At 37.1% G+C, this 24,853-nt stretch overlaps 1 protein-coding gene across 5 annotated transcripts in view; it reads right to left on the reverse strand.

Annotated features, from left to right (window-relative positions):
- LOC129243074 (uncharacterized) overlaps positions 1-24,853 on the reverse strand; it is a 436,614-nt gene that overhangs the window by 69,255 nt on the left and 342,506 nt on the right. For all 5 annotated transcript variants that reach the window (XM_054880171.1, XM_054880170.1, XM_054880169.1 and 2 more), the window contains exon 7: positions 218-413. In XM_054880171.1, coding sequence (XP_054736146.1) covers positions 218-413 — 196 coding nt within the window. The remainder of the gene's footprint in view (positions 1-217; positions 414-24,853) is intronic.

The raw sequence follows: 24,853 nt of genomic DNA on the forward strand, positions 1-24,853 counted from the left end.
GTTCAATTATTATAACTAATCTGGAAGTATTATTTGAGTTTCCTTGCGATATGCTGAGACGCATATGAATTAAAGTCTTTAGCTAGATATATGTAGGAAATACGAGTGTAATTACTTAGCACGTTTATAAATTTTAAGTATTTAGTTAAGTTCTTTATTATCTTTGTGTGAGTATGTTATTGTATTTTTATATATATTGATTGGGTGTGTTACTTACCGACTGAGCTGATGACATATGTCGCAGGAGGTTTCAACACACTACGTGCATAGGCGCCTCGCAGCACTTCCAACGCGCATGGTTCGGCCGTCACCAGCAGCATTCCGGGCGCCACATGACCGGCATATTTGAGCGCGCGTGTCGCTGCTGTGAGCGGGGCATTCCACCAGCATTGTGCATTGGCGGCGAGAAAATTCTAAAAAATATATAACGATGAATGGGTAAGGATTAGTTAGCTAAATTAAAAATTAAATATCTACACACAAATGTTTCCAAAGCTCTTTATCAAAAATACATACAATTCGAAAGGTTTCAAAGTTTGATGTTCAACATCGTACATAAAAAAAATTGTCAAAACTCAAAGCAATTTCTGAGGGACTTCAAACCAAGGCTTATTCATTAAGGGTGGTGGCATTTTCCACAGGGAGGTGACGGGTACGACGACCCCGCGGACCTTAGTCAAGATTTCCCTCGCTTCAGCGACATTGTAAGAGTTAGCTAGAAAGTTAGGTGACTAAATTCAGCAAATGTCTGTTCCCATATTGGGCGATAGGTTGGTCAGTGTTTGTTCACCATGTTAGTTGCGACTGTTTATGTAAAAAACATGACCGGTATGCAACGGGGCGCACCGGGAGTCCCTGGATAGGTCGCTATCCAAACAAAACAAATCAGCTGATTTACCGTTCTTCGAATCCGATACCAGATTCGCCTTGCTTCAAACTTACATTTTATTGACTAAAATTTAATGGGATATAAAACTGCATGAACAGAAACTTTTGAAAGATTCTTATTATTATAAATTTTGTATGACATTTTTTTTTTTAATTGGTTAAATCCTTGTGAATTTTGTTTGGTACTTTGATTTACAAGGATATCTTACAATGAACTATATTTTTATAAAAAAAGAAGAAACCGTTTAACGAGAAGTATATTGGGAACATTGTGAATAGATGCAGTGATTTAACTACGAGAACATAAGCGTTTGTGCGAAAGATTGTAACTTTGACTTAATTTTTACCATTTAATAACTTCTCTTCCAGTTTAAAATAAATAAATAATTGGCCCATACACTTCTGTTAGGTGTTTGGCTGAACTCCTCCTCCTATTTTTGGCGTGCGTTTTGATGTTGTTTCACAACAGTCCTACAGTTTTAAGCTAATTCCGAACGGCGGTTGAAGCGGTTCTTTATGAGGAGCTTTTTCATGACAGTCACGTACCCATCCATTCGACTATGGCCAGTTTAGCTCAGCATTTTTCCATTGGCCGAAGTTCTGGGCAATTCGGAGGATTGGCATCGTTTGGTACAACTGACCCTAAAGTTTACAAAAAATTCGTCGTTAATGATTACAGTCTTTTACACGAGATTTTGCTTGTTATTATATTTATATTATATTCAGCTTATTATTCCCGCAAGGCGCTAACGCAACTTTATACGAATGGATTCTTTTTTCATTGCCACCTTTTTGAATCTAGGTTAGGTCAGATTACGGTAGTTGACACTCTCTATGAGGAGGTAGAGAGATCTGTTAGGGGCGCAAATATTGTGGTTAAAAAAAAAACAAAAGCAAGAAATTAGAAAACGAGGCCACTTTATCTCGCCAGCCATCTTTCGCTTTTTCACTGCACATAGTTTGCTCTCCTTTTTAAGGTCCTCAAATCGTTAGCCGGTAGCACTTGGGGCTAAGACAAAGAAATGTTACTGGCGACGTTTAAAGCAATTGGCCGGTCGGATCTGAATTATGCTGCGCCTGTCTGGTCGCCTGACCTCTGTCAAAATACTGCAATCAGGACAGTCACGGGATGCCTCCTGATGTTCCCCCTGCAACACCTTCACTATGAGGCTTTCATGCTCCAAGTTAAGGAGTACAATAAAATGGTCAGCAATGAAAATCTTCTAGCGTGCTACTGCAGAAATCCTCTCTGCAGACACTTGCTAGATCCTGAGCCACCTCCCAGGTGCAACTACTGTGTTCTGGCAAGAGTGGGATAGTGGTAGAGAAAGTGTTTAGTACTCGCCAATTCCCACTCATTTCTGTAGCTGCGCAGAAGTCATTGCATGGAAACCTCATATACTTCCCATGTGTTCCCATTAGGCAGCGGAATCTATCCAGGCACTCATCTTCGTGCCATTTTTCTGAAAGCAATTAAAGATAAATAAATTGTTGAGTAACAGATCACATTCTGGTGTTTTAAGAATGAAAAATAGTCAACAATGTGTATGTTGCCCCCGAGGGTAACGAGATCTCTGACTCCTTAGTTAAGAATCCGGGCATCCGGGACAAAGAAGTTGGCCTCAGAGCCCGTTCTGCCACTCTCTTCTGCAGTTAGCAAATGGGTTACTACAACCCAGAAACAAGCTTGGCAGACTGAGAGAGGCTGCAGTTGGACTAAATAGATGTTTCCTGCTATGTCCTCGCTGGTTTGACTGATGACGGACCACTTTCTATGGGCGAAGCACACCGAAAAGGTAGGCATCTCAGACAGTGTACTCTGCCCAGCTTTTGAAGAGGAGGATGACACGGCGGACCACTTCCTGTGCGTCTGCCCCGCCTTGGCTTGAATTAGATTTGAGATCTTTGGCACTGATGTATTAAGTAGCGGCAATCTTGGCTCCTTGGCACCACAGGATCTATTCAGATTTCTTCGGAGATCGGGTAGATTTAAAGAAAATTAAAAGGGAATCCGAGTGCAGTACCATGGACTTAATTGTGTCTGAGTGCTTTACTTGCTAATTACCCCGAAAAAAAAATTCCCTATCAGCTCAGTGACCGCAGATGTCTACTTAGAACTTTCGAGACCGGGATGCCATGTGTATAGCTCATCTGTAGTCCGTCGTTGGCTCCTTGTTTTAAGTAATATTTATTTCCTGACGAAGACCTCAACGCTGGATGGTGCTACATTTGGTTGGAGTCACGGAAAACCTACTCATAACCAATTTTGGTAAAACGTTAGGTAACTCATTCGCAAGCACTTCCCATTGACTTGATACCCAGAGCGTTATGTTAAATTTACTAATATAATTAGTTAAGCCGTGTATACCCTAGAAAATTACCACCAAAGATTTATAGCCGCCCATAATGATTCGCAACATCAGATATGTAAACTTCTGTGTCTGCACTTAATAGTCTATGGCTTAAGGAGTTTGCACATCTCGGCTTAAAATAAATGCAGAAACATTTTCCCCGAGAACAGAGGATGTACTCATGAATTATTTAAGACAGATACTGACAGTTTAAATATCAGAAAATGAAATGCCGTAAGTGTTTGTCTAATACCATAACTGGTGATAGCATTTTCAGCCAAAAGGGATGCATGGTCGTTTACCGTGTTACAAATCAACTTTGATAGCCCTAAATTATCCGATTCAAACTTTTAACTCAGGCGCCTTTGTGCGAATGCCACTGTAAAAGGTTGATGAATGGAAAGTGCCACCCCAAAGCCCTGAAGAAAACGACAGTCCACGCCTTCTTAATGGCACAAGAATATGCATGGTAAGGCCCTTAGCGGCTGCCAACTGACAGCATCACATTGACAATTACACTGCTTCAACAGTTACCTTTTTTTTGAAATGCAATATGCATACAGTTGCTTTTAACACTTGGATAGTTGCACGTGTTGCCAGAGGTGCGCGCACAATTGGGAATAAGTTAGTTTGTGGCATTGTTTGCTGCCGCGTTATAGTGATTTAATGTGAAATTTCTTTATTCATATCTGCAGTCAATCGAAATGGCAGTGGCAAGATGGAAAAAGTGGTTGCAGCAACATTGCAAAAGAGTTTGAATGCTTTTTCTAGCTGCCTTTTGGGCCGTCTGCTTGTCTGCCTGCCTGCCACAATCAACGTTCGATAAATCGCTAGTGAAACTGATAAATCATCGATTATCCATGATTGTGCCGCTGTGGTGGCACATGCAAATTTTCGCTTTTCTATGGTACTTGACGCCGTTGCTGGTACGGTTGTTAATTTTTTGTTATTTTGGTAAAACACCACTTGCCGCCAGTTGCCTTATTTAATAGCAACACTTAGCAGCGCATTAAGTGCATCGGAAGCCATTTGCTGGTAGCGTTTGTGGCCCGCGTTGAATGCTGCATATTGCCACTGCAATGTGTGGCTGCTGTATAGCAAATTTATTTACATGCTTTGTTGTTACCACTGTTTTTCTCATTTGTAATTTTTACACTTTTTTGCATTAGCTTTGCGTTTGGTTTTTCGCGCTTAATGTACCAATGTGCCACAACACCAAGCAATACAACAACAACTCTGCACTGTACATTCATGAATTTTGCGATTAATAATGTTGCTTTTTTCCACAAGTGTTGCAGTTGCATTCATTTAACCGCGTTGCGTCCAAAATACTTACACTTCTGCTTTTGTCTTTGCCGCAGTCATAGCCACAGGCGCTCATAGCCACACTCAACAACAAAAAAATCAAATACTGTTTGTTGGACCGCCGTTGTTGCGCTTAATTTATGATACCAACACATAAATAACATTTTATTATCTGCTGCCATTAAAGGTTGCGCTAATTACTGCGAATGTGCAACACAATAAACTGCCTTAGAGTGCTGTGGCTGTTGCAGTGGCACTGTAGTCTGGCTTTGTGAACATACGACATATGTACGTACATACATATATACATGTATAATTATGCATAGATATTGGTGTATACTTAGCTTTATACTGATTGACATTCGCCAAACTACATTTTAGCTAGCCACGTGCAACTCGCGCGTCAAAGAAAATGGTGAAACATTATGGTAATTAGTGAAACGAACGGTTAATTTTGTGAAACTGTGCTTCACTCACAAGTGGAAGTTTTTGGAATTTATGTGCACAGTTTTGGCCAAAAGCAGTGCGTGTAACTTGAACGCTTTACAAGCCGAATATAATTGTGAATGGCATATCGATAGTAGATCCTGCTTTCATAATGAAGAGAATCAAATATGTAGTGTCTTCCACAACGACCACTCTGCGATTTTAGAGCTTCTCCAACAGTCCACAACTCTATGCTCTCTGTTTGTGTAAGCACATCGAGAAATGCACCACGTAGTGGAGGGGATAGTGCACCCCAACTCCTGTCAAGAATGTATGCGCCTCACTACTACTAGTAATATTATGTACGGTGGCGTAGTTAGAGATCTTATTCCTCGCTGATTATAATCCATTATTAAATTTATGTTATGTTCAAGTCTATAACTGGCGCGTACATCCTTCTTTAGATGCTTTTGACCGACCTTCTCCTCCAAATTGTGGTGTGCGTTTTGATGTTGATCTACAAGTAGAAGAACCTACAGTTTTTTTTTTAATCTTTCATTAATCAATCTCACAGGGTTACTTTCTAGTCCATCTCTCGGGTAGCGCGCCATGTAAGGGGTCTTTGTTTCAAAACCAATCACTGAATCATTTCGACTCTTATGAAATTATTTTAGTATTTAATTCTGGCACTTGAGATTTATTGGACCCGCTTTTTATCGTCTAGAAGATGATATTTTCCTATCACTTTTCCTCTAACTTTTTATTCAGATGATGAATTTTCTTTATACATTTTTACATCTCGGCGATTAACAAACTCCAGTTTTTTTTTGCCTGGCGCCAAAACATGAATATATTATATGTCGCGAACTGCGTCTCTCGTGTTGGTTGGGCAGGAGGATGCCAGTTGTTGTGATTATTATTAGAAACCATACACTTTTCATTACTAGCAGGCGGTTGTGCTTTTATTGTGCAGTACGCATATTGCAGTTTTTTAAGGTATTTTTCCCATCTTATTTCGAAATTGCGCATTTGAAGAACTCATCTTACAGGGGTAATAACTCGTGACGAATCGTAACTTTTTACTTACATATGCTCTTAAAGCAAAACACCAAGAACCCAACCTCAACGAGAGCCGTTGGAGTTGGAAAGTTGGAATAAGCAAACAGAAATTCAAAGCGATGATGATTGTTTTTTTTATAATGGTGTATGTATATTTGAGGTAATTACAGGTTGACATTTCTTAGCGTCCGAAAGTTAATAGCCCTATCGCGTATACATCTTGGCGTTTTATTATAATACCCTGTCATGGCATTTTCTATTGTCTACATCGATGCATCGACCTACCGAATGATAGACACACATCCTTTATTGTGACCGCCAAACTACTTCTAATATATGAGGTTTGAGGCCTAAATCCATTTCGATTATTATTATTTTTATGTTGGTACATTCGTCTCGAAGATATGTTTATGGTTTTAGTAATATAGGTTGTTTAGTTTGTTTGTGAGAGGCATATAAATAAGGCAAGAGTTTTGCGTGTGCGGTGTGTTTTGACTGCCGTATCGCTACCCGACCATGACGAGGTGATAATAGCGATAACACGGCCAAAGAACAACAAAGTCGCGGAAGACGACGGACTGCCAGTTTAGCGCGGCGGCGAGGAGTTAGTCTTCTAAATATCGCCTATACGGTTTTAACGAGCGTACTGAAACCCACCATTAAGCAACTGATTGGACCTTATCAGTGTGGCCTTAGAACTAGAAAATGCACATTCGACCAGATATTCAGATACGCCAACTCTTAGAAAATACCTATTAAAGGGGAATCGACGCACACCGTCTTTTGGTCGATATCGACAGCACGAGAAGCAGTTGCCTATATGCCGCGATGTCTGAATTTGATATCCCCAAAAAACTAATACTGCTATGTAAGATGACATTGCTCAATAGCAGTAGCGCTGCCAGAATTGGGAAGGACTTTTCCGAGCCGTTTGTTACCAACAAAGGTGTCAGACAGGACGACTCGCTGTCGTGTGACTTCTTTAATCTGATGTTGGAAAAGATCCTACGAGCCGCAAAACTTAATCGCTCAGGCACTATTTTTTGAGTGGCACAATAAGAGTGTTCAATTGCTGGCGGTCAGTATATGCATATTGTTAGTTCTGCTTTTTCCAAACTGGATTAAGAAATAGTGAGGGGTATGGTAGTGAACGAGGACAAAACGAAGTACCTCCTGTCATCAAACAAAGAGTCGGGACACTCCCGTATCGACACCCTCGTCACCGTTGACAGTTATGATTTCGAGGTTGTAAGATACTTCGTTTAGCTAGGAACCAGCATTAACACCGATAACAATCTCACCCTTGAAATCCCACGGAGAATATCTCTTGCTAACAAGTGCTATTTTCGACTAAGTAGGCAATTGCGTAGCTTAGTTTTCTCGAATGAGGCGTCACTTGGTGTGTTTGAGAGATAGATTGTGCGGAAGATTTTTGGACCTTTGCATGTTAGCGCCGGGGAGAATACAGCTCAATGGATCAATGAGCTGTATGAGCTTTACGACGATATTGACATAGTGCGGCGAATAAAGATCCAGCGGCCTCATTGGCTGGCTCATATTGCCTGAATCGATACAAACGCTCCGGCTCTGAAAGTATTCGATACGGTATCAGCTGGTGGTATCAGAGGAAGAGGAAGTCCTTTTCTGTGAAAGATTAGGTGGAGAAGGACTTGGCTTAACTTGGTATTTCCAACTGGCTCCGATTAGCACGAGAAAGGAAGGACTGGCGCACTTTGTTAAACTCTGCCGAAATCGCTTAAGAAAGCTGAAATAATTTTCGTATAAAATAAGTAAACATTTGTTCAAAACAGTACGTTCGCGCCAAAGAAATGGATCCGTGATGCCCGACACAGAAAGCGCAGAAACAAAAAAAAAGCCTAATAAATCTTCTCTGAAACAGATGCATTTCAATAGTAGGAGTAAAAAGTGGCCTCTACGTCAAATATGATAGGCACATACATATGCCAGCTGTAAAAGGGATGTTGCAAGATGTTGGAGACCGCATGTAAGAGGATCCTGTGTTGTTACGAAAACTATAGTTTTTGTAATGTGGAATTTTAATGGCATGACATTACACTTTACCACACATACAGCATGCTACACACGCCCATATGTATGAAAATATAAATAAATATGCAAACATTTATTAGATATGTATAGTATGTGTGTTTTTGCAGACAAGGGCTTCTTCGCCGCTGAATTTATGAACCGTAACACGGCCTATTAGATGCAGCTGTGTGTCATCGACCATCCAGCTCACCACTGCTCATTTTGAAGACATACATACATATGTAGATATGTCGCTGCTCAATCATCAGTCCCAACAAGATATCCCAGCTACTGCAGCACCGGCATATAATAAAAACAATGCGTGTGAACGTGGCGAAACCAAGGTTTCTTTGGCGCTTCATGCTTTCTTGTTACGCTGGTAGCGCCGAGATGGATCGTTTCAATGACAAACGCACCGAGTTTGTTAAATCGAATGTGAATAACACATGTAATTGTGTTGAATGCCAACAATATTATTAATCTGGAACGCTTTAGCCAAGAATATAAAATATGTGTTGACAAGGCAAAATGAAAGAGAAGGCGGAAAGAATGAGGGCGTTGTAAAAATGGTGAAAACGAGATTGTGATTCGGAACAAAAGCAACCAAAAGTAGAATTGGAGAAGTTTCACTTTCCATTAAAATCTGTAATTTATGTTGAGTGAACCTTTATAAAGACTGTACTTTAAATATCTCTATATTTACTGGTAGAGTCTCACTGCCGCTCACTATACTTTTTGTATCGTCAGTTTGACAGTTGTTACCCTCTGGGGTATTCCGAAAGAAATCAGTATGCAGTGGAACTTCGCGAGAGAGGTAACAAACATATAAATAATGATATCCATTGCTTACAAATGATTAATTCAGTTAACTTAATGCATAATCACGATTCCACTAGCGATATTATCCACTATCCATATTTACAATGTTTTGTTTTTCCTTTATTTCCCACAATTTGTTTTTCTATGGAATTACATTTATACAAAAACTTTATTTCGTCGGTCATATCTTTGGAGGAATTTTATTCAAAATAGGTGAACAAATTATGGTGTAGCGTGATTCCCTCACGGCTTCCGTTGCACCTATATTATATATCATACTTAAGTTCCACAAAAACTTAGAGGTTGTTACTCAGCATGTCACCACCATTCTTCTTAGTCTAACTTCGACTAACCAGAAACAAGTGTTGCTGGTATGGTAGCTTGGCGTACGAGGTGTGTTCAAAAAGTATCGCGAATGTTGTGTTTTTTTAATTATTTATTTATTCATTAATATCTATTTCGTCCTCTTCAAAGTAATCCCCATGAGATATTATGCATTTGTGCCAATCTTTTTTCCAATCTTCGAAGCACTTCAAAACATCATTTTTTTATCTTGTTCAATCGTAGCGTAGCGTCGTCCTCTCATGGGCCTCTTCAGTCACAGTCAAGTCACAGGGGGCCAGCTCTGGGGAACACGGTGGCTGTGACATCATTAGTGTGTTGTTTTTGACCAAAAAGTCGCGTACAAGCAACGAAGTGGGAGCAGGGGCGTTATCGTGATACAAGAGCCAATTTTTATTCTTCCACAAATCCGGGCATTTCTGGCGGATTGCTTGGCGCAAATTGCGCTTAACTTGCAGGTAATATTCCTTATTGACCGTTTTACCCTGTGGCAAGAACTCATGATGCAAAACGCCCCTGCAATCGAAAAGAAACGGTAAGCAAAACTTTTACATTCGACCGAACTTGGTGCGCTTTTTTCGGTCTTGGTTCGTGCGGCAGCATCCATTGAGGTGATTGAGTTTTGGTTTCAACGTCATAACCATAAACCCATGATTAGTCACCAAGTATGACTCTCTAGAGTAAGTTTGGGTCGTCGCGGACAGAGGCTAACATCTCATTAGCAATGTTCATGCGATGCTGCTTTTGGTGGAAATTCAGAGGTTTTGGTACGAATTTTGCGGCGACCAGTCTCATGCCCAAATCATCGGAAAAATCGAATGGCATGAGCCAATCGATATGTCTAGGTCCTCAGCAACTTCTCTAACGGTGATTCGACGATTGGCCAATACCATTTTCTTCACTCCCTCAATTTTTTCGTCTGTTGTTGAAGTGCTCGGGCGTCCGGCTTTTCGTCGTTCACATCTTCTCGGCCTTCTAAGAACATTTTGTACCACCGATAAACGTTGCTTTGGCACACGTAGCTTCTCCGGTGAAAATTCAAAATTCGCGATACTTTTTGAACACAGCGCGTAAGTTAAGTAAAATCATGTCTAAGTCTAACATATGTAGCTAATCAGCTATACATATTCTGTGTCTAGTAAAAAAATTTCAAATAATTCTATCCTTATTCTATGTCTATTTCAGACATTGATCTGAGCATGAAAGCCAGCCAACATTGCAGTCATGGAAAACAACACCATAATGGCCCCAAGATGTACATTTTCTCGAGTTTTTCAATGTTGGAGGTGGTATAGATTGATGTTCAGCCAATGTTTTACAATTTCAACCTAGTTATTTTACGCCTCTCGTATCCGTCTTGGTTTTTTTTAAGAATCTTGCAATGATATTTGCCATGCTCCTCATCGTTGCAGACTTTGCTGGGTCTTTAAGCCAAATGCGGTGGAGTGGTCGCACTGAAGCTCCCTCTCTTTCTTTCCGATTCTCTGAAGAATGAAGGGACTTACGCTCCCTACGTACATATGCACATACGTATGTATGTATTTTACTTCTTAAATTTTATAACGGAAAACTTGCATTTTTTTACTCGTTTAATTGTGGCGCCAAAGCTCTTTTTTCTCAATGGCAGCCACACGTCAAAATGTCTTAGGCTCGGCAGTGCCCTATTCGGGCACTTTGCTACAAATGTGCTGTCGTGTTCATTGTGGCGCTCATTTGTTATTTCTTAAATTATTGAAAACATGATGTACATATGTATGTATGTTTATAATTGTGTGTAACTCTTCTGGAGCTACACACATATACACATGCAGATAGGTATGGAACTACATGAGTGAGCTCGACTGCGTATGAGCAGATAGTATGTTGCATGGTCATCAAAATTGTTGGTATTGCTAGTAGCAGTAACGCTTTTTATGATATTTTGCCAGCCATTCTTCGCATATTGCTTCCCTTGCTTTGTTTGTTGTTTTGCGTAAAGTCAGTATGCAGAAGTATACTGTTGGGAATGTTTGCTATGCAACGACAAGCCATTGGCTCTTATTACATCTGTGCACAGTGGCCGATTTGTCGAAGAAGATGGCCACAAGTCGCCAAGTTTGGTGCGAATTTTAGAACTTTTGAGTTTCTGATGTCGTTGGCTATTAGTCTGACCTTTTTCAAAACTCAAAATGGTGGACACAAAATTGACCATATTTTGAAACAAGAAATATCAATTCGGCTGACCTTTGGTTAAATTAGGTTTGCGGCACATTCAACTACTAATAAGAAATTAATTGATATACGCATAATTGAAAACTACAATTTTTCATCAATCCTGTAAACAATATCCATGTAAGTGGAAACTTGGCAAATGTTAACTGTGATTAGTTTTGCGAAAAGCAAAGATATTTCCTATTTTTTATCTATAGCTGGATTTGTCGAAATCATTTGGGAGCCTCTGTTTCTTCGAAAGTACCTGTTACTTTTTTATATTGACAACACTCAAGTTTGATGAACGAATCTTAGGCGAAAAAATTTTGGAAATTATATTGCGCTAATTTAAAGTATTGCTTCCGCTTTAACGGAAGGAGTTGGTGCGTGACTGCCATTCTGATAGTGATAGAAAAACTTTTTAGTAATAGCGGTCACTCTTGGCATGTAAAAAATAAACCTCCGAGTGTATTTCTACCAAGAAAAAGCTCCTCACAAAAAACTCTCTATCATTCAAGATGCGCACCACAAATAGGAAGAGGAGCTCGCCCCACGATCTTAAGTACAACATATGTAAAATTTTAAGGAGATACAAAACAGAAATCCTGGCCAAATTGTTAAACAACGTATTTAATGTCAATGGACAGATAATATAATGGATAAATATCGAATTTTACCTTACCATTTTGCTACTTTTGGCCAAGAATTTCGAAAAATGGGTCACTGTGTAGCGGGTGCTGCCACGTTCATTGCGCAGTTATGAATGCGGAAACAATAAATAACAAGAAATAAAAACTGATTGATTTATTACTCGATGTGAAGGTTGGAATGCATTAGAGCGGCACCTGATGGAAGCGAATGTCGTGTAGGTCATGGGTTAGAGGTTGATGGCTTTAGCAAGAGGAATTTGGCCTTTCATGCAACATACGTGTAATAGAAACTAAGATTCATATAATACAAGGTTACACCATCAATTAAGTTCTCCAACTTGACAGGTATGGAACAATCATTGGAGTTGACATATTCTGACAAATAATTCATTAAATATTCAACAGGAAAAAATAAATGAAGAAAATGATTTTTAAGGGTAAACATAAGGTCCAAAAATATTAAATAGCAGTATTAAGGTGTTAAAAAATATGGGTTGCAAAGGAAATATACGAGCAAAAACCAAATTTCTTAAACACAAATGTAAATTATCAATGGACTCTTAAATGTTCACTTTCGCTCTAGTAATGACAATAGGGGAGCAAAAAAAAAAAAATATAAAAAAAAATAAATAAAAAAATCATAAGCTAATTTCCCTCTACTTTCATACATACAAATATATATTATTTTGAAATTTACATTTATATTTGGTACCATGCCATAACCTTCTATTCTATGGACCTTTTGAAGAAAAATACTTACTTTAAAGGTCTTAAAAAGAAATGTTCTATTGCGAGATCAATAGTTATCAGAGAATATGTTCAACAAAACATGTGACCAATAAATGCCTTTTCTAAATCACTTGATTCAATTTTATCTTAGTGCTTTCTGCACGTTAGTTCTAAGTTATCGTTTTAGTCAGTGTTGAATACAGCGGTATACATATATATATATATATATATATATATATATATATAATATATATATGTTTTTAAAACCTTATTACTATGTAGAATTGTATAAATAGGAAATACACTTTTTCTCTTCATTTTAATTTGTCCGTTATATTATACAAGTGGAAAGCACACATTTCATATATAGATTTGTGCTCATTGATATATATATTTTGTATTTTTTTGTTTAGAGTTCAAAAGTAAACTCCCTTTCAAGTTCTACGTGCTGGTACAAGAAAATCCAGTACAATAACTGTTGTTGTAAATATATATGTATTTATATATTCTTGCAGCGTACTCTTCATAGACTGCCTGTGAAGGAGTGCTAATCGTTTTCAGTCAAACCAACTTCAATTTTGTCGGCTAAAATGTCTGCCATGTATACCCATTGCAATCAAAAATCCAACACGCAGACATATACGACAACATTTAAATCTCAAAGGATAACCTCAGAAAGAATGACTAAGCTGTGCATGCAGCACCTATGTATGTATGTATGCACATATATTCACACCTCACTTATGGCGCAGCTCAAGAGCTTATAAGAGCATATAATCTAACGCCCCTTTTGCATCAAAGCCATCCAAGTAAATTGGCTAGCTGGCCAATCAATAACTCAAAGTTGCATGCAACACGAGCAAACATGTCGACTGCCGGTTTTCATGAATTTAATCTTACCTTCGACACACATTCGTCGACAACATCAGCAAGGTGACCAATAGAAAATCATATGTTGCTGTAATTTAAAATATGTTTTTGGTGTTAGTCGTGTCTTTCGTGTTGCACGAAGATTGGAAGCCTTTGTGGGTCAATTTGCCATTCCATACTCATCTGTCAGCGGCCAAAGTCAAGGAAAACCCACAAAATTGCCATTTTATGAAAAGCTTAATGATAGGATATGGCATTTGAAATATTAGTGACTAAGCAAACTACATACGCGCGGAGGTGCATGTATTAGACGTGTGCATTTCCATTTATGAGGCTTGCGAAAAAGACAAGTCAATCATTGTTGATGAATCGCAAAAAAGTCAAGGTTCATAACATTGAAATTTTGCATTTGATCCACCGCATTAGACTTACCTAAATTCAAGGTATTTAATTTTTGTTCAGTCCCTTAAAATGTAAATAAATATTTATTATTTTAAACACCCAGATTATTATATCTTTATATCTGCGCATTTGTGCCCAAGGGCATTATAGGTTCGCATATCGGTTGTATGCAACAGCATAAAAGAATTTGATAGATAAAGCTATATATAAATATATATGTATACCAAAATGCGAAGAGGAGTCTGTCCATCCGTTCGTCCGAGTGCATTATAACTCAAACAAAAATTAATATATAAGTATATCAAAGAAACTTGGGACACATCTCTTAATCCAGGTGGACTAGTATTGAAAATACTTATACTGATTCGAAAAGAAAAAAAAAACGTATGTAATATCTCTGTTTTAAATGCAAAATGATTGCTAAAATTTGGCACGAATTACTTAAAAACAAGAAATATGAAATTAAAAAATATTCAGAAAATTCAAACCAAAAGTTTATTCATTTAAAGTGGTATTTTCGCCTTCAAAGTACTCCCTATCAATTACAACGCACTTATGCCAGCATTTGATCCAGCTTTCGAAACATTTCTGGAACTCTCTTTTCTGTATAGCCATCAGAGCCGTCTTTCGTCTACGTTCGTCGTCCTCGATGAACTCACGACCCCTTCTCAAGCGTTCATGCCACTCATAAATCGCTATTTTCTTTAGATTATCATTACCCAAACAGTTTCCCACTTTTAGAAATGCCAAGCAATGACTATAAAATTTTGGTAGGAATTTTAATCACACAGGTGACATCCTAACAAATAAAATGGATCTGAAACTGTCACCTGGCGGTTGTTTCGGGAACTTTTTGATCAAGATGGTATTTTAGACGTACAAAACTTGCGATCGTATCTCAAAAACGAGCTATATTTATAGGTATTTGTTTTTAGGTATTAGGTTTAGGTATTGTTATTTCGGCTCAATGCACTCTTGATAAATGTCACGAAAAGACTCACACTGAACCAGAGTTTAAAAATAATGGAATCTCATTTCCAATATTTGTTCTCAAATTTACCAGAGCTCTTTGCCTGGTTCTACACGTGTTTAGCTCAAACAGGAATTGTGAATAAACGAAATTGTCGAAGTTGGAGCAAAACTACGCCCTGGAAACTATTCAACTTAATGACTCCAATAAGAAGATGCAACATGCCATACGTCATTTCGAAACATGTTGATTCACTATTCTATGTTGATACATCAGCGCATTATTAGCGAGATAAGACCGGCTTTGATGGAAAAAGTGGTACGAAATTGAACCGAGCGGATTATCTTAAAACTCAACGCATAGGCAAAATAAAATTTGGAAGCTAAGCTTTTGTGTGGAAAATAGTCTTTATAGAAGTATAAGCAGTAGTAGGGATAGAACTACACAGTATTGGGTCTGAACGTTGTTTTGGGTGATATCAGATATCCAAGTTCTTATAATTCACTTTGGATTCCTTGAGTTTTATTTATTTATTAGTTTTTTTAGCAATTTGTTTTCATTTTTTCAGGATTTAATTTGTTCAAGTTTGAACAAATTTTTGAATGTGTAGTCTGAAATAAATTTCATTTAATTTTAAGAAAAAACATATTCTGTATACACTTTTAATACAAAATAGAATATTTTATTTATTTAATAGAAATAAATAATGAATAATTATATTAATATTCAGTTAGAATTTTCAAATGTTTTTCATTTTATTTTCTTAATGCACATATATTTAAGAATACGCACAGAAAATTTAATATCGTTCCGGTGAATATTTTCGAAGTTACAGGCAAATTTGAAAAGTCGTTTCAGAGTGCTTGAAAATACTTTTCAAACTTTAAACGCGTTCTTCTCAAACGGGTGTTTTCAAAGTCGGTGACCAATATTATTCGAAAGGGGCTAGGCCGATTAGTTTGATTTTTTAATTAAATTTTAATATATTTATATATTAATTATATATATATATTAATTAATCAAAGATTTTTTCTCACCGATAAATATTTTTTTTTACAAAAAAAATAAGGCCGAAATTTTGGTCAAAAATCGATTTGGTTTCTTGAGAAACCGCCATTTTGTCAAAAAAAATGTATTTTACTTTAATGAAATCTGTTTGGTTTTTTAATTTATTTATTTTTTATTTATTTAGAACTGGATCGTCAGATCAGAGCGCAAAACGTCTTTTTTGAGAACAGCTGCCGGAGATCAGTTGTGGCTTCTTTCCAAATAAATATTTTACTAATACTAAGTGTTAAAATATAGTTAAAAGATAACGTAATATGTGTAGAAATTTTTAGATCAATAAATTTTAAGATCAATAAAATTTAAAATCGCTTTTTTTCGGCCTTCTACTTAAAGTGGCAAAGTGGCAGTCAAGCAAAGGCATTAGTAGCTTAGACTATCGGCCTAGAATATATTAAAACGTTGGAATTGAATGGAATGGATGTTATTTTTGAAACATATTGGATTAGAATTTGTTTTGGTTAATATCAACTGGTATTTGCATTGTGCATGCATGTGACAATACAATGACAATGGACATTTCGTAGAGCATTGTGTTGGTATGGTATTTGCTAACATTAGAGCTGAAAAGTGAAGTTCATAGCTAGAATTTTTCCCTGCAGGGCTGCTACATAGGCACCGAAGGGCCTTGTCCAGCAATTATTAATCATTAATTTCGAGAAAATAGTATAATATATAGTATAATATATATATATATAGATATAATGTTGGGTATTCTTTTAAAAGCTTGAGAACTTAAAATGATAATACAAAACAGAATATTGTGAGAACGAATTTTTTTATTATAATCTGGTAGATAATTTCATGGCATTTACTTTGTGAATATGATATCCGGCATATGTTCCTCGCGGATACGAATTACATGGTCCATCCGAAATATGCATTCGCCATTGGCAGCTCCTTTCTCTTTTCGAAAGGAATAAGGAGCGATGATGCCGCCATCGTATAAACCGAACGTGAAATGGACGAAGTGCTCTATGAATTTCGCGAACTGATTTTTTTTTTCATAGCAAATTTCCACATTTTGAAAGCGTTGTTATGGCGTTAAACAATTCACGATGACTTGCCACACTTTACTGAAAAGAAATGTCAACGCAGTTTGCCATTCTCAACTGTAAAACCATAGTTATCGATATCGACAGTTCTCATGCAGCTAAAAAATACCCTATGTATGTAAAAGTGTATATGTGTATTTAATTAAGCTTAGCCCAAGACATTTTTGTTAACTTGATATTATGTATTGTATGGCTGTCATTTCACTTCTACCTACTAATTACGAATGTGTATTTTGCATTTTTCACACGCCAACATTAGTGACAACTAACAACAACCCGATATGGGCCACAACAACAATTGTCAATAAAAGTCAATGATCACCGCGGTTTGCCAATAACTGCAATACAAAATAAGGCAGTTGGTAGCAATAATTGTGCGTTACAACTATGAGCGAAGCAAAATGAGCACCATTTAAGAGTGAGCGTTCACCTTAACCAGTCCATATATGAGCAATACGAAAAAAAAAGTTGTAAATGTAAGTGCATAAGATGGAATAGCACAATCAAACGCACCATAGTGGGATCAGGATTTAATAGCCATTTTCACTTTTCAACATATGTGTGTGTATGTGTGTAACATTGAAATGGAAAGCAGAACTATATTTACATCATTTTATTATTGTTGTTTATAACAGCGCACTAATGAACCTAAGTGGGAGAAATGTCAAATCACACAAAGATGTATAAAACGACATCAGCACTAACACTAACTCAATTATAGAAACTTCATGCAACACGCCATCAAAATGTTATGAGTGCATATGTACATAACTTTAGTAGACATACTGCCGCAAAGTGGTCATGCTGCATGCGCAACATAGCATAAAGTGTCAGGCACACACATATGTATGTAGAAGAGTCTGGACTGTAGTAGTGAAAAAAGTATGTCTGAATATTGGAATTAAATATTGCCGAAAAGGCAGGTAAAAAGGCTATGTGACAACCAAGCGTAGTGGCTACTACTAAAATAAGGGGGTGGTTGGTGTTGTACAGGTAAGTGATACGAAAGAAGAAAAACAATAGCCACAATAATGACACTTTGACATTTGTGCGCGGGCATGAGCGCCATGTGGCGACAAGATCCGCGCTGCTGCTGATGATGGTGGCGCGCCCTAAAATGAAGGCATGTGATGGTGGATCGGTGGGTTTCCCTGCAGGGAAAATGAAATTTTGAAAAAATTCCAATCCTTCAATCAGCATATAATGGGCCAATGCAAACTTATCCTCTAGCAAATAGTATTTAACTATTCTAGAAGACGAAAAAATGTGTTAATACTGAATAAACGTATATAAAGATTTATTTTTGATATCGAGTTTATCGTAGAAATGTGATGTCTTGCCTCTCTTTATACTAATTTTCTTATCTTATTCATTTTGCCGTATTGATATTCAACATTTCCCCTATCCGTAACTGATTCTCCTTAAAGTAATGCGATTTGATGCTTCACTTAACCTTTTAATCTATTTCAATAAAAATAGTGCATGATTTAGCCCAATTTTAAGTTTTTTTTTTCACATTCAAATTTGAATATTTGTTATAATATTTCTGAACTAAATGCAGGAAAAAATTCTTTCACTTGCTATTGGTATTGCAATATTTTACAAGTACTTCTACATATATAATTTTCTAAACATTTTAAATGGGTAACCAAGGCGAATGTATTATATTAAAGGTGGTGTTGGTACGAGTAAATCAGCAGATTTGTTTTTTTTCTTTCGCTGTGTTCATGTGGCTGTCAGCACAGAATAAAACAAGGTGAATTAATGTTTTGTTTTCTACTTTTCCAATACTTTGCCGTGACAATCAAACGTACAAAACATCGTTGTTGTTCTAGTGCCACCACTTTTAATAAATGCGCGTTGGTGGTAACCTCAAACGAATATGATACCTTCAGAAATAAAACTCGTCTATATAGTTTTTGGAAGCAAAACATTATCTAAAATAGTTGGCCTTGAGGTTATGTTAATAATAATCTGGTTTTTATGAAAAATTTCACTATTTTAGGGATATTTTGTAACAAAACTATTAAAAAGGGTAAAAAGGGACATTTTTATATTTATCGATGCCTAATCGATCCGAACTCAATTCAGAATACTCGTCTCTCGCACATAATGAATCGTTCATTTTTTCAGTGGACATCTTAATAAAAACTATAAAACGTATACATATTTATTTGATGGTAATAATATTAATATTGCATATGAATGCAAAGAAATTTCGCCAAATTTTAGTTTGGAGGATAGAGTTGTATTCGAAGAAAAGTGTTTATTCTTTATTAAGGGGGCCCTGTGTTCCAGCTGAACCGACCATCGTTGGAACTAGAATCATAACTTCCAATTTTTTACACTAAAAAACTAGTGAAAAAAAGAGATTTTACGAACTTTTTTAAAAGCGCGCCGTTTTGTCAATTTTTAATTTTTTCGATTCGTTCTTGTTCCGACCATAACTGCACTCTTTGAATTTTGTGTTTCAGATGAGTAGAAGTCTCGAAGTCGCGAAGGGGTCATCTACAGCGGCATTTTTATAATAATAAATATTGTTTTTAAATAAAAAAAAAATTTGGATGCTCAATGGATTTAGTAATAAGTACGAAAAGTTTAAATACCGTTTTTATAATTTTTATTGGCAAAAAAAAAAAGAAATCGTGAAAATAGGTGAAGTTGTCTTGCTCTAGACCACCAGGCCCCCTTAAATTCATTCGTGAAATTTTCGAAAAACGACTGCTTTGAATTTCTTATGACTATAGACTACAATATAACTCAAGAAATTAAGAGGCTTGCAGTTATCGACGCTATGTGTGCAAATCACATCGGTTTTGAAATCTCTATTTTTCATAAATGTGCCCGTTCATACGGTTCGCCGTGAATTGGAAGCCTCAGGCGGCAAAATTTGTTGCATAACGCAAAAAACACGAGGAACGTTCTAACAGTATATTCTGTCTGCTCTTCAGTATTTATTCTACAAGTACTAGCGATCATTGACGAAGACCCTTTAAAATCAATCAATGACTCTTCAAAATCAGGATCTTTTTTGTCGAGTTGCCCCTGAAGATCTTCGGTATAAATCCTACGTTAAGCGCAGAAAACAGTTTATGTCTGAGCAAGCAAAATGAAATACCCTGAAGCGTCTAAGATGGTATGCCTTTTTTCTGGCGAGAAAAATTTTGACCAAGTCCAAAAGACCAACGTCAGAAATTACCAGAATGACAGATGTTTATCTTCCAATTCCACAGAGGTTGTCATGCACACGTAGTTTCCAACCACTGTTATGGTTTTAGGTGTTGTAAACAAGAAGGGACATGTCATGACACCACACTACTTTACTCAAGGATTTCGAGAGAATTCTACAGTCTAGACAGTAGTGAAATCCTGGATTGGCAGGCCATACATCTTTCAACAAGACTCTGTTTCTTCACAGCAAGCGATAGCGCAAAATTAGATCGCGAAACATTTCCATAACCACATAACAATAAGTATCTTTATAATGCTATATCTTCTCTGAAGGCTGCAGTTAACACCGTTATAGCCAAAATGAATAGGGAGCATTTAATTCGGGTACGCAATCGTTTCCGGACTCCTCGCATCGAGGAGGTTATTGCAGCTAATATACATTTTATTGAATGATTTTATAAACACATAAAGTGAATGTTGTGTGGTAAATAACAGCTTCAAAAGTGCCTTTCTACGTGAGCAGGAACAACGAGGCCTAATCGATTACTGAAGAGGCCAATTCGGGCATGCGACAGTCGAAAAGACTCATAGATTCAGAATGGATAAAGGCAGAAGCAATCCTTAACTTAAGCACAAAGGACATAACACTTCATTCTGAACTACTAGCAGGACACTGGAAACTTAATTATCACATGAAAAAGATAGATGTGATAGACAACGAGAGGCACAGGAGAATACGTTCTATGCGACTGCCCAGCAGTGGCACGACGCAGACTAAATTACCTGGGAAATGGGGCTACAAATCCAAACTTCCTGGTAGAAATTAAGCCTACAGCAGTTTTAGGATTTATTAATAGCCTAAAACTGATTGAGTAGGCTACATGGCTTCAGGTCGCAGGGCACAAACAGCCAATCAATAATAATAATAATGGTGTGTAAAAAATTCGTGAAGTTTCATTAAATTTTGTTCAAAATAAAACGTAATTAGTTTTACTCTCAAATACCATACGCACCCTGTATACATACCTATACTTGCATATATGAGTTTTACTTCCTATGATTAAAAAATGTGTGTTGAACTCGTTGGGAATTTTGTTTTTGCGTTGTAGGTAATTGAAAGATTTTACCCGATTTTCGTAGGAAATTTGGACGAAAATGCCTAGAATCATTGTATGCCGTCAATATAAATCACCGTTTTTTGTTATCCAGGAAAATTTACATATACACGTGAAACTATAGATTTTGGATACTAATACTGAGTATTCAGTTTTTCATTTTCTTATTAGTTTAATTTTTAAATGAAAGTTCAAAGAACTAAATTAACAAAAAAAAAAAAAATTTAATACCTACTCACTTTAATATATTAATATGGATATCAAAAGAAAGGATATTTCCAGCTTGTGGAAGTTTTTTACTTTTTAACTTGTTGTTGCAGCAGCATAAACATTCCCCATACAGGTTTGAGGAATGAAGCTGGAGTGGCATATTCGTAACAAAATTTGTCATTCATAAATTGTAGATCCCCTACTACATGAAATATTTCAATAAACGTATAATAAATTCAAACACAAAATATGAATTTAATTTAAATTGAAAAAAAGAAGCTCGAACTTGAAATACCTTGTGTATGTGAGTTTGAGATAAGTATAAGTATACTTATTGTATGTACCTATTTAGTTAGACGAATTTAAATCAATGAAGTAGGACTACCCCGAGGGCACAAAAGTTCATATGCAATTTCTCAATCGCTAATAAATACTTTTTTCCGTCGACTATTTAGTTGGTCAGCTTAATACACCCGTTTAGGCACTTCGGTATTTGAATAGACAATGGACAGCTGAATGTTAAAACAATAATGTAGAGTGAGATCGTACGACAGTGAACACGACACGCGTACTAATTCCGAGCTTTTTTTGGACAACATTGCCACTCTGAGGCCTCCGTTTGCTGTGCTGTACCGTTTTTGGAAAATATTATATTGAGTTTCTTGGTTTGTGTGTTCACAATGAACGTGCCACATGACTTTTGCAATGTATTGCATTTGTAGTATGTTGCATATTGGTTGGCGTGTTTTGTAGCAGTTAAGTGGCAAGATATTTATTTGCAACAAATAGCAAATTATTGTTATTTTCGTGGTTGGTTAGTCAAATGAAGTGTTTTTTGAGGTCATTCCGGATCGTGGTTTTGCATTTTGTAGGCGTCGCACGAAACAATAAAAACGGCGAAATGTCTCAGATAGGATTACTTGACGTAAAGTATTATGGTAGTTTTGCGATGAACGTTTTTTAGTACGTACTTACACACATACACATATATCCAGGAAAGTGTTAGTGCGGGCAAGTGTTTCATTTGCTAATTTATTGAAGTTTAGTTTTGTAGAGATGTATTTAACTAATTTAAGCATCTTTTTGAATTCCAATTTGTTTCTTTGTACAATTGTTAGTCTTCTCAGACTGCTGTCTAAACATCAATTGCTGAAGTGAAATATGGGAATTTTAACAATATTTAGCCCTTGTCTGCCTTAAAATTCCCTGGTATGTCACTATGCCAGGCCATATAAAATGGATGCGGAAATATTCCGCCATCTCTTTAAGAGACGCCAGGCTTTTGCGTGCAACGATGGAATTAGTGACAACCTCATGCAGACATTTAAACGCCTCTTCTCTATCGGAATAAATATTGATAACTTTTAATGTTGTCACAGAAGCGTAGGCAGTAGTTTGGGAACCAAAGAGAGTTCCGGCCGCCCAAGCGGTTTAACGGATCCAGTTAAAAAGTGAATTTGTAGAGTTGCTTCGAATGTGACATAGGCTGCGTGTCGAGTTATAAGCGAATTTTCGCTACATCTGTCTCATGTTACTGTTTGAAATGCACTTAATCCCACATCTACACGTTCTATTGATTATGTTAAAAAAAGACTTGTTAAAACAGAAATGTCAGGTGGAGCCTTTTGCGCCTTTGTATATATAAATGGCGCGTACACCCTTTTTGGGTGTTTGGCCGAAGCTCCTCCTCCTATTTGTGGTGCGCGTCTTGATGTTGCGCCTTGCACATGAATCTATGGATTTATAAAGGCTATTGGATGGTATTGATCTGGACAACGTTAATTTTCAACAAGACGGCGCTACGTGCCATACAAGCAACGAAACCATTGATCTTTTCGGGGAAAAGTTTCCGGACCGTGCTATCTCTCGAAGAGGTGATCACAATTGGCCACCGAGTTCTTGTGATTTAGCACCTTGTGACTTTTTTCTTTGGTGCCACGTGAAAGAGAAGGTCTATGCCAACAGCCCAGGGTCGATTCAAGACCTCAAAGATGGAATTCGTGAGGCTATCGAGGACATAGGGCAGTCACTTTGCAATTCGGTTATGGAAAATTTCATGAAAAGGATATTGTCCTGTAAGAGTGGTCGTGGTGGTAATTTGCCTGGTGTTATTTTCCACAATTAACGGCATACCTTCCTCTTTATAATGAAATAAACAACACCTCTATTTGGAGAACCCTATAGAATAAAATATAATAATGAGATCGAATAACTGATAAATGGACATAACATAGTGGGCTTCGTGTAGGCGCAACGACTACTAGGATACGTATTTCGAATGGCTGATAATAGAATTGCAAAGAAAAATTTTAACTCTTGTATTTCGCAGCAGAAAGCGTAGACGGCCAAGAAGAATGTGGACAGATGATGTTGAAGACGACCTGCGTAGCATGGATGCACAAAGAAGCTATGCAATGAACCGAGACGTAGGGAGCGCAGTTGTTAAGGAAGCATATGGCACACCCCAAACTGTAAATCTATAATGATGATGACGATGAGTAATCAACGCCCGCAAAACGTTATTGGACTACCGAGGCGAAAAGTACGCAAGGAGTAAGAAATCTTGACAAACCGTTGAATGTTGAAAGAGTTCGGAAGCAACAGTGACGAAATGTCATTAGGTTTAGAGTAGGAGAGCACTCAGAGAGGTCCGGTCTGTGTAAGTTGAAGTTTTTTGTTATTGACTGAAAGCACGCGTACACTTGTATGAACGTAACTATAGTACATACATATGTAGGTATGTATTTGTATATTTAGATCTAACGTTGGCAACAATCGTGTGTTGCAAGCATTTGGACTTAATTAAACATACGAGTAATTTAATGCATTTAGTACATCTCAATCTTTATTTTAAGAATACTTACAGCGGTTGCGTCACGAGAAAATGGAAACTTGAAGCCATCAGTGGCTTAAAATGTCTTTGTTAAGCACCCAAGCGAAGCTGCAGTTACGAGCATTTTGAGGTAAGTATATATGTATGTATGTGCACTTCTATACAAATATACATACATACAAATGTAGTTACTTGCAGCTGCCAGGTCACAGAGTAGACGCAATAATCACTTCAAATGTAGCTGCAACTCAACACATTCGAAAATTGCAGGCAGTTTTGGACATTAAAGATGCTATCTTCATAAGCATTACCGCTGCTCAAAGACAAGTCTTTGTAATAGACGGCATATGATTA

This window comes from Anastrepha obliqua, chromosome 3 (genome assembly GCF_027943255.1).
Source record: "Anastrepha obliqua isolate idAnaObli1 chromosome 3, idAnaObli1_1.0, whole genome shotgun sequence".
Taxonomy (NCBI): Eukaryota; Metazoa; Arthropoda; class Insecta; order Diptera; family Tephritidae; genus Anastrepha; species Anastrepha obliqua.